At 39.8% G+C, this 11,599-nt stretch overlaps 1 protein-coding gene across 1 annotated transcript; it reads right to left on the bottom strand.

Moving 5' to 3' along the window:
- Positions 1-6,175: 6,175 nt before the first annotated feature.
- LOC125290363 (myosin-6-like) lies at positions 6,176-10,917 on the bottom strand (the record flags this gene model as incomplete). Its single annotated transcript, XM_048237181.1, has 10 exons — positions 6,176-6,271; positions 6,874-7,008; positions 7,099-7,194; positions 7,297-7,401; positions 8,655-8,951; positions 9,052-9,255; positions 9,363-9,671; positions 9,764-9,888; positions 10,553-10,718; positions 10,822-10,917. Coding segments are annotated over 10 exons (1,554 nt in total), but the record flags the coding sequence as incomplete, so codon positions are not given.
- Positions 10,918-11,599: the final 682 nt, after the last annotated feature.

Here is an 11,599-nt window from a genome sequence, read left to right on the forward strand (position 1 = left end):
GCTCATATCGTCCTCAGATTCTCAAAAATGAGGACCAGTGTTTTGTCAAATTGCAAATAGCTATTCGTTTTAACTATTTTTTTTTAAAAAAGCACTTCATACCATCTTAATCTTGGAATATGGGAGGGAAGTGGCGCCTGCAGTCAGCCAAATATGAATGTAATTCCTCGCGGCATAAAGCAGATGTAATTGTTTATTGTACAGAACATTAAAAATGACATGTCAAGAAGTCAATTGACTACATTGCAGTCAAGAAGTAGGGCAAATTAATTCGCTAAACCAAATCGTGGGTCATAGTTGTCTAAGCCTCTATTGGCGTGAGCCTGTTAAAAAACGCCAGATAGTATTAAATCGGCAAAACATTGTTTTCTGCAGAAGCCTACCCAAGGCTACAGATTAACCCTGAACAGTTATTTCTCTACTGGCTCAATTATCACACCACTGTTTTGATTTGGCGTGGTGGCGCTAACCCCAACACTGACAATAATGTAGACAGCAAATTTCGATTTCGATTCGTGGTAGTCAAGCCTTAAGCCATACCCAAGTAGCCTAAATCGAGGTAATGTTTAATTATGCATGATTTATTTTGTTATTGAATCTCGTAGGCTGGGATTACTCTCGGCAACAATTATGTAAGGGATGGCAGGCAGAGCGATGTACAGTGGCAGAGCGACGCACAGTGGCTGAAAGTGGTACTAAAGCTTCACGCAGCTTCACGCCGCGTAATGCGCGAATGAAGTGGTCATTTGAAAGCGATGCCCACTGTACATGCACTGGACCATGAATATGCCACCCAAAAAACAAACACCTAAATAGCATAAATACACTCCACATGGGTATCATCCACGAATAAATTGACCTGTTTGCTTGGTAATCAGATCGCCTATCCACCACGCCACCTAACCAGCTGACCGGCACTCAACAGAAATTGACTTCAGTTGTATGATTAAAAGTAGTCAGCTAACGTTATTATAATTGTAACAAGTTAACATAGCTGTTCATGTTATCTGGCTACCATGTTATCATGCTACCGTTGCCCAAGCCATTTAGTAGGCCTTCAAAGTATCATGGTTAAGTTTTACAAACGTTTCATTGAGGTTAGGCTGTGGTCGCCCCTACCTGAAGTGTCTGTAGAGGCACATGAACATGAACGTCAGCAAATAAATCAAATAAAAATGTGTTGCCTGTGTATCCTTTTGTCCAGCCTATTCTTTTAAGAATTCAGTTCATGAAACACAGGCATTGAACCACACAGCAATGGGCAGGAGAAGTCTATAACGGTCCATATTTTACACAAAAATTTTATGACAGGAGAGTCAAAACTCTTTAGGCTTATTAACATTAATGTTGCTGACACGTAAACATGGGTTTGATGGTGTTTTTGATACTTTACTTCCCAGTTCTTAAGTTTGTGCTTCTCCTGTCGCGCAACAGGTTCATGCCTATAAATTGCTTGATCACGCAGTCGACATGGGTTCAATCCTCCCCATAACACTTTTTTTTATTATTATTTATTTATTTTTAGACCAGCAATGCTTCCTCAATTTAGGCTACAGATAGACTAGGTGGCCACAGAGAGCCTGACCACCAGTCAGTGAAATGTTTGAAAACTTAACCATGAAGACCTACTCACTTGGGCAACTGCTGTTGCAAGACAACACCATCAGCCGTGTTAACTTGCTACAATCATCAGCTGACTTCTTCTAATTGTATAGACTAACTGAAGTAAATTTCACTATGATTTTAGGGCTGGTTCGTGGCGCAAGTATGTAGATAAATGGTTATCATGTAAGAGGTTTCATTTAGGATGCAGGTTCGATACCCACGTGGAGTTATTATAAGGCTATTTAGGTAGGCTATTTATTGTTTTGGTGGCATATTCATGGTCCAGTGCATGTAGCGTAGGCCTACTACAGACAATTTTGACATTTAAATATGTCATGCATATTTGTATTTGTTCGTCTCCAGTTTCCATCAGAAAGTGACAAATCTGCCAAAGAAACGTCATCACTCGTGAAACGTCACCAACGCAGCCAGTTAACATGGGTGCCAGTTGCCATGTAACACCGGCATCTCTCGGCGACGAGAAGTTGCAAAGCCATCAGCGTCAAGCTTGATCAACTTTACGGTAATGAGCTACGACGCGGTTCAGCGGCAATGACTGGTAACCAATTAAAAATTAGGTGTACACAGTTGAGAGAGTAAAACAATGTATGTGACCTGCAGTTCCTACGAAACATTTGTTCCGTTTAGTAAAACGTCAACGAAAGGTCAAGTTAATGTTTGTAGTAACTTAATACATGTTCAAGGTCTGTATGAGTAAAATAGAGAATCAATGAAATGAACATGGTGTCCAAAATGATTTTTTCTTCATAGGCTGAATAACACTACATGATTAAGTTATGATAGCTATATACAGGCTGTACTTTCTGATAAACGTTAGTTGTCAGATGCTGTGAATGACCATCATTCAAAATTAAAGCAAGCCCAATTTCATATTTGTATTGCTTCTTGATAAAGTAATTCTTCTTCATATCAAATCAAGTTAATTTGTGTAGAGATACGTTATCCCAACGGCTCTTTGAAAAATGTAACATGTGACTGAACAGTTCAGCAGACGTCTGGAATACTTCCTATGTTCAAGCAGCGAAAGCAGGGCTGCCAGAGCAAATTTTGCCGCCCAAGTCACCGGTGGTTTGTATGCACAGTTGAAGGAGACGTGTGTAGATCAAGGTCTTATGCTCACAACATTTGTTACTTACAGCTTTAAGGTCCCTCAAGGGTTAGTCGTTAACATGACACTGAAATCCATTTAAATTGTTTAAATGGTGTTGTGTTGGACAAGGGCATTCTAAGAAGCTGAGGTGTTGATATTTCTCAGCATGTGAAAACAGCTGATAAGTGTCCATGAGTTGACAGAGAAATTCTTGAGTGCCAGTGATAATTTGTTAGGCACAGTGAAGATACCTACTGCAACTACATAGATTGTTAACCGTGTCACTGATTTACAGTAAGATCAGAAGAGCTTACTGAAGAAAGCATCCATAGACTATTAGACACTAGTGGATAAAGTAAGCTACATGTATATGTGTCTTTGAAAGAAGAGTCTCTGATGAGTAAACAGGGATGCTCAGTCTCTAGATAACATGCACAATATAAGTAGGCATATTTCTCCTTGCCATCAATGTGCAGATTTTTTAGATTTCCACATTTTGCTGTTGTAGTGCTGTTGTGATTGGGATGCATTTTTACATCTCTGGACATTAGGCCTGAGGTGTGGTTGTGTCTCAGGAGTGTAGACTTCTGATGTGAATATAAACATCACAATTCCTGTGTCTTTAAATATGTCTTAATAATTATAATACTATTATTAGAGGGGATGCATCCCCTATTCAGCCCAAACCGCTTAACGTACAAATTTGGTTGAAGCACCGTTCCGTTGATCTTCCAAGGCTTTACCGTCCTATCCGTTTTTCATTTTTGAGAAGTTTATACTTTTTGAGATATTTGTAATTAAAAGTGTATTTTCCCCCCATAGACTTGAATGGGGGCTGTGATGTCATAATAGAGCCAGCTGCGCTCGTTAAGTAGTTCTCAGAGCAGTTCCCAGGCTAATCAGAACACTGGCACAGGTGTCACCTGTGAGGAATTCAACTGTCTCAGCTTCTAAGCATACAATCTAGCTCTACCTGAACTACACATCCTGTTAAAGTGTGTCCTGTGTGTCAAAATAAAAGTCCCAGCCATATCTCATGCATTCAGCATTATATCTCTAGAACGGCTTGACGTACATGCTTCAAATTTGGTACAAGTGTTTTTATGGACTCAAAGATGAAGTGAGTTGAAGTTGGATGTTGAAGGTTAAATATCAAGGTCAAAAACACCTTGAGTATGATATCTCAAGAATGCCATGTCACACAAGATTCAAATTTGGTTACTCCAAAAGCACCTTTGCAGGTATCACAATTACCCTACCAACCAGCTAGCAGCAAGCTCAACAGCCCCACCAACACCCTAACCAGCAGACTGCATCCCCTCATGTAATTCCTCGGAATTGCATTTCTAGTTTTGGCATTGATTTATGTCTTTTTAAGCTATTGAGCATGTCAGTGCTTCTGTTTGCACATTCAGCTGCAAGTAATGGCAGTGGCATGTAGACAAGTAAGGGTATCTAGGTAGGTGAAGATAATGACTGACTCTGAAACTTGAATTTCAGTAGTATACGTATGCATGTAAACACTTTAATCTACAAATAATATCAGTATAATTTAAGATAATGCTTAAAATGCTTAAAGTGATAACATCTTTGATGTTCATATAAATTCAATATGGATATGTACATGTTATAACCCAATTCAGAACTCAGTACATGTCAATGAAATTTATCACAGCAGGTGCTAATGCAGCGCCTGCATACAGATGTAGGTGATGTCTATTAGAATAGAATCAATGAATGGCCAAGGTGACCTAGCTGTCAAGCAGCCAGTCATCACCCTCCACATTGTCCCATTCTGTCAGTGCTGTATTGTTATCCTTGCCTCTACACTTAATGATAAAGATAGCCTTGTGAAATTCTTCCTGGATGCCTCCCCCTGACTGAGGAGGTCAGATTCACTGAACTTATTCCACTTGGTTAGACTGATCACTTTTCTTTTGTACTCCTTTGGGCCCACCATTGCCAGTTGTTTTGTTTTGTTTTTGACAAATATCCTGTGATGTCTGATTTATCTGAGCTTTTTTTCTTTTAATCAATTCTGAAAATCATGGTCACTTAATTAATTAGAAAATTCTGGAAATGAATTCAGTGACCTTCTCTGATGTTATTATAATATTTTGCTATTTTATTAGTAATGATTTTCTTGTCATATACCTTATGCTGAGGTACATGAGGCAAAGTTATCACAATTCAGACCCAACAGATAAACTGAGCCTACTGTACTTGTTCTCAGTCAGAGGATTTATGGACATCTCAGGTTTCTTGTATGTTGACACCTGACTCTTGGCTTGGTCTTGTTTACTTGGCTTTGTTTCCTTGCCATTGTCCTTGAGGACCAAGATAACCTGTGACATTCCTTTTGAGTGCCTCTGTCTGATTGAGGACTACAACTTGAAAGGAACACTGATGCTTTAACTGGTGATGCATATGTAAAGGCCAACTCATCTCAGCTGTTCAGTTGAGACTCCTCCTGCAACCTCTTTTGTATTGGAACTTGCCGTCATTGCAGTACCAGCTGTACTGTATACTGTAGCGATGTCTTACTGTTATGTTGTATTTATGCAGTCTGAAGATAGTTCATTAGTTTTGATTTGGGGGATTTGTACAGGATGTTCATATTCCACAAGGTAATTTTGATTCTTGTTAGTCATGTTTAGTGTTTAGTTTGTTTTTTTTTTTTTGTTTTTGTCCTGAAGTGTTTTGTGTTGGATCCCTGTTCAGTGAGGCAAAACATTTTGGACTTCCTAGCCAGCATAATTTTGAAACATTTCTAGGGGTTTTGTACCGTATGTTGGAATATATGTATATCTTATTCCACAAGGACATTTTGATTTTTGTTAGTCATTTTTTTCGTTAATTTGTTTTTTTTGTCTTTCATTGTTTTGTGTTGGATCCCTGTTCAGAGAGGAAAGATATTTTGGACTTCCCAGCCAGCATAATTTTGAGGAATTCTTGAAGTGATTGTATCCCCTGTCGTTTTCTTTCTTCTTTGAAATGCTAGGGCATGCTTTATATGAATAGACCACATATCAGAAAATGCATCCTGAAAGGTTACACTAAAAACATGAAGTTATATATATGTAATTGTGTAGTTTGTGGTAATTTGGAAAGATGTTGAAGTACACTTGATGCTAGCCCTTATTTTCACTGTAGCCAAGACAAATAGTCATGAAATACAGAGAACCAGGCTGAGGGGCAACAGAGGTACAAGTATGAATATGAGTTAATGAGGCGCTCAGGATGGCAGGGAATATAGATGAGGTTAGAGGGAGGACTGGGGGAGCATATTGGGTAGAGCTGTCAACAAATTCTTTCAGAAATCAGACTGTGGTCAAATGCAAGTACATCATTGCATCTTTGGAATGTAAATAAGGACAGACATGAGATTCCAATTGTAATGTATTTTTATTCTACTGCACTAAAATGATGGGAGCCAGAGGCAAGCTCCAGAGTACTGCACTAAAATGATGGGAGCCAGAGGCAAGCTCCAGAGTACTGCATGGAAAGATGTCAGAAAAGGCCCACGGCAGAGCTTCACTCTTCGTCATGCCCCTTCTGTGAGAAAAATGAAGGCAGAAAAAGGAAAATGATTAGGAGTGATATTTGAATGTGTTCTATGGATTAGATTAATAATTTAACATGACCTCAACCTCTGCAGTTAAATCACTTGTAATTAATACTAAGCAGTAAATTGTTGTCTGCTTTTTTAACTGTTTCCTGAACTGCAGACCCTCAGCAAACCGTAGGCTTTAAGTGGGCAGGACTAATGCCATAGACATTTCTCTAAATTTGTTCTATCAATGTAAAATAAACAGTTTAAATTCAGTTTGAAACTTTTGACATTTTCACTGAGTTGCCCCTTCCTCTGTTGGTTGTTGTTTGTTGGGATGAACAATTATACTTTATTATCAGTGTTGATACTTTACTCTAAGGTAGAAAAAATTAAGGTTTGACAGGTCGGATCATAGGGCACACTTTTCCCTAGGTAGATGGCTTGTGTTCGGACTGTGCTTCGGAGTTAAAGAAAGATGTTGATATGAGGGACAGAGGGTGCTTTACATATCCTGTCAGCTGCAGTAAGTCATTTCAGCTTGTTTTTGCTTTTAAGGTAAATTTCAAGTCTTCTGTGCTTACAGGATAGAGGAAAGTGTACTCACCTTGCCACCTGCATCACGGCTCTTGGCTCTCATCTTGTTGACCTGAGACTCAGCTATATCAGCTCTCTCCTCAGCCTCATCCAGCTCATGCTGAATCTTGCGGAACTTGCCCATATTGCTATTGGCCTGCTCCTCCTGAAACATATAATTAGTCACAAAATCAGGTTTTAGACTACTTTATGGTGAAGTATTATGAAGTTAGTGGTGAATTATCTGAGCACTTACAGCCTCCTCTGCTGTTCTCTTGTAGGACTTGACCTTCAGCTGCAGTTTGTCTACCAGATCCTGAAGACGATGCAGATTCTTCTTATCTTCCTCGGTCTAAGGGTAAAGAATTAGGTAAGCCAGCATGTTGAATTAGATGGAGAACATATAAGAGGGTGAAAGTTGTATTTTTATTCTGGATTCTGAATATTTTAGTACCTGGTAAGTGAGTTCCTTTATGCGGCGTTCATATTTACGGATTCCTTTGACAGAATCATTGGCCTTGCGTTGCTCCAGTTCCACCTCAGATTCCAGCTCTCTCACCTGTGTGTACAAGCACATGTAATAGAAAAATCACAATCCAACATGATTTAAAACTAAAGGTAACACTTTCTATGAAGGCCATGACTAGAATCATTATGCATACTTTCATGACACGATCTAAAGCAATCATTAGTAATAATAACAATTGTCATGACAATACTCATTGACAATACTCATTTACAAGCAAGCATGGGACTCATAATGCTTTATGACCAGTTGACCACAATGTATTATAACACATTGTTAAGCCAGATTACATCATTATGGGCCAAGGATCTCTGGTCATTCTGCATAATGCATTTAACAACTTATATGTAGTGATTTCACAAGATGGAATAACAGGCCCTACCTTATAATCATAACCTCCAACAGGAGGTAATATTTTCGGTGTGTTTTGTCTGTCCATCCATCTGTCTATTTCTGTGTCTGTGTGCAGGATTGTGCAAAAACTGCAGGCCCGATTTCCATTAAGTTTGTTGGAGTGGTCCAAGGACAAACCCATAACATTTTGGAGCAGATCTGACTCACGGTCAACTGTACTGATTTAGTTTCGCTTTCGCTACTGTTGGCATTCAAGCCTGGTTTGGTAGTGTTTCATTTTCATTAAATAGCGTGTGTTCTCATTACGTGGCATTCATATAAAACTGATTGCCTAAAGTGGATGCATTTCTTATGAATATTATTGGAGAGTATTTATGTCAACATATGAAAGCCAACTAAAACTGATCTTGAGTTAGATCAGAACTAGCTTTGTCAGAAACTGATGAGTGAGCAGAAGCTTAAGTTACCTTCAATGCTTCAGTCACATATAAAAGAGCAGTTTCAATAGAATGGGCGCTCTTGAAACCAGACTGCTTAGGGACTAGTAGGAATTTAGCAACTTAGTAAATTAGAAATTAGTAACCCTTGCTTGTATGAAATAAAAATGTACATCTCCAAAACTGAGTGATGAATTAATAACATGTGTGATCACCGGCAAAATAGTGCATTTAAAAAGAGCAATTATGTAGCATGATCAGAGTTACTTGATCCACAATGATACGATCTGGTATAACCATATTATGAACTTTGTTTGTTGTAATCATGATTGTTTGTAAATGAGGATAACAGTTGATGATTACTTACTATACTATACTTACTATACAATTACACATTATATGGTGTTATGAATGTATGCTTAAATCATAGAGATGACCTTCATAGAAAGTGATGCCAAAATACAGTTTGAGAAATGGGAAAAACATAGTACTTACCCTAGACTCCAGTTTCTGGATCTGCTTCTTGCCACCCTTCATAGCGATTTGCTCAGCTTCATCCAGACGGTGCTGCAGGTCCTTGATGGTCTGCTCCATGTTCTTCTTCATGCGCTCCAGGTGAGCACTGGTGTCCTGCTCCTTCTTCAGCTCCTCTGCCATCATGGCAGCATCAGTGATGGCCTTCTTGGCCTTTTCCTCAGCATTCCTGCACTCCTGCACAGCCTCCTCTACTTCATTCTGCAGCTGGGATGTATCACCCTCCAGCTTCTTCTTCTGGTTCAGCAGGCTGGTGTTCTATGTGGCAATACAGAAATGTTCAAGATGATGGGTCACATTGTAAAAATAATCTGTGTCATATGAATAAATCTGAAAACCACCATGTTTAGGATTTTACCTGAGAGTGCAGCAGCTGCACCCTCTCACTGACGTCCAGCAGCTCCTGTTCAGCCAGTTTCCGGCCTCTCTCAGTCTGCTCCACCAGGGACCTGAGCTCATCCAGTTCAGCCTGCATAAGATTGTTACGTCTCTCCACAATGGCAACGTTCTCTTTGAGATCATCATTGCTACGCAGAGCGTCATCCAGCTGCAGTTGGGCATCCTGTTGTTGACAGAAATGTTAAAATTAATCTTGAATTAGGTTTGTGTTAGTACAGAGCAAACAACTGTGTAATAATATTACAGTGTAGTTCAATTTTGTTGTTTAACCTTCAGATGTCCATGGAGACCCTTGAGCTGCTTCTGGGCCTCAGATGCCTGCCTGTTGGCCTGGCTGAGCTGGATCTCCATCTCATTGAGGTCTCCCTCCATCTTCTTCTTCACCCTGAGAGCCTCATTCCTGCTGCGAGTCTCAGACTCCAGGGAGGTCTGCAGGGTATCCACCACTCTCTGCTGGTTCCTCTTGGCCTGCTCCATCTCCTCATCCTTCTCAGTAAGTTTACGCTCAATGTCAGCTTTGACCTGATTGAACTCCAGCTGAGCTCTCAGGATCTTGCCCTCTTCATGCTCTAAAGTAGCCTGTGGAAATATTTGCATATAGTATATTGTCATACAAAGGAATATTAATAAATGTCCCCACTGGACCTTAAGGGATGTATCTTTTGACATACCTCAGCTTCCTCAAGAGCAGTCTGGATCTCTGCCTTCTCTTGCTCAAGTGTCTTCCTGACCTTCTCAAGTTCATGAATGCTCTTTCCAGTCTCACCAAGTTGTTCAGTGAGATCAGAAATTTCCTCTATTAGGATAGAAAAATAGGTTCATGTATTTGACTGTCAGAAGCTTCAAAGTAAGAAAATGTTCATCATTATCATCATTAAGCTTAAGTAAGGAATGTGTATAACTAAGTAATGTGAGCAGAATACAGTAGGTGTCTTGAACACATCAAAAAGTTGGGTTATTTCATTGCTAGGCTTCCATCGTAGCCTATTTTTGTGGCTGATGTGATGGCCTCTAGTAGTCTTTGCAAGTGTGTTTTATTTGTTTTATGGTCGTCATATGTCAGCACTAACTTTGTTGGGAAAGTAGTTAGGTCTACACAATCCCTCTCGCTCTCAAAATTGGGCACATTTGTATTTGTAGGCCACATCGGAACAGTCTTATCATTATGAAACTCATTGAACCTATTATTAGAGTTAGAAAACTAAAAGGTGACGGCTAGCAAGACACCAGCATGATAAGTTAAAAATTTCCACAACATTTATTTACAAGATGAAAGTGTAGACTTTATACTGTGAAATTATGTCAAAATGTAAAATTCTACCATTTTAGCAAACATTCTGCATCCCTAAATATCTCAAAACACTTGAAACTTCTGACTGGTCTTGCCATGAAGGGTAACATCTCAATATTTATACAGATAACTTGACATATAATTTATGTTCAGATGGATGCAGACAAACCTTGGAGGTTTTTGTTCTCCCTTTTCATGGTTTCAAGATGATCCAGTGATTCCTCATAAGAGTTCTTGAGTTTGAAGAGCTCAGTGCCAAGAGATCTGGTCTCTTTCTGGGAGCTCTCCAGCTCAGTCTGGGACTCCTCAAACTTCTGCTTCCACTCTGCCAGGACCTGAGAACATTGGAATAGGTACCATCATTATTATTTACTTACTTTTCCTGGGACTAGAAAGTGTATAGGATGTTAAATACCTAGTACGAATGTGTTTTACTACCTTATCAAAATGTCTTTGCTTCTTGTCCAGGGCAGCAGCAGCCGCGTTGGATCTCTCAACATCTACCATAAGATCTTCAATCTCATTCTGCAGTCTGTGCTTAGTTTTCTCAGGGAGGAGCATTTGGCATTAACAGCCTCCACAGCTTCCTCTGCATCTTGCAGACGTTGAGCCAGCTTTTTTCTGTGGAGCAATAAATGGAAGGGTTGCATTATGATCCTGCTTGGCATGTTTATTCTTTGATTTTAAACATGTCATGGAGAGTCAAGTCAGAGTGCATTACTTGGCATCTTCTAGCTCCTCAGTCCTCTGGATGGCATCAGTCTCGTACTTGGTTCTCCACTGAGCCACCTCAGAGTTGGCCTTGGAGAGACTGCGCTGCAGCTCAGCCTTGGCCTCCTGCTCCTCCTCATACTGCTCCCTCAGGAGGTCAGCATCATGACGAGAAGACTGCACTGCATGGGCTAATGCATTCTTAGCCTGGGAAACAATATGCACATCTGAAGCCTTGGGGATCTACAGTGGGCCTATTACACTCTCACATTCAAGTAAAAATCATGGTGTGCAAGCACAAAAAAAAGTCACTGATGCCAGTAGCTTCTAACGACACCATTATTTGACTAGAAAATACACAAAACTATTGGTGTGAGTAAAACATTGGTTTTGCCAATGCAGCATAAAAACTATATTGCCCATACACCACTTCAACAAAAGCAGTTCCGTATATTATCTTACTTCAAGTAGGTCACTCACTTTTCTCATTCAGTGTAGCTCAGAA

The sequence above is a fragment of the Alosa alosa genome, unplaced genomic scaffold, assembly GCF_017589495.1.
Source record: "Alosa alosa isolate M-15738 ecotype Scorff River unplaced genomic scaffold, AALO_Geno_1.1 AALO_1.0_unplaced_442, whole genome shotgun sequence".
NCBI lineage: Eukaryota > Metazoa > Chordata > Actinopteri > Clupeiformes > Clupeidae > Alosa > Alosa alosa.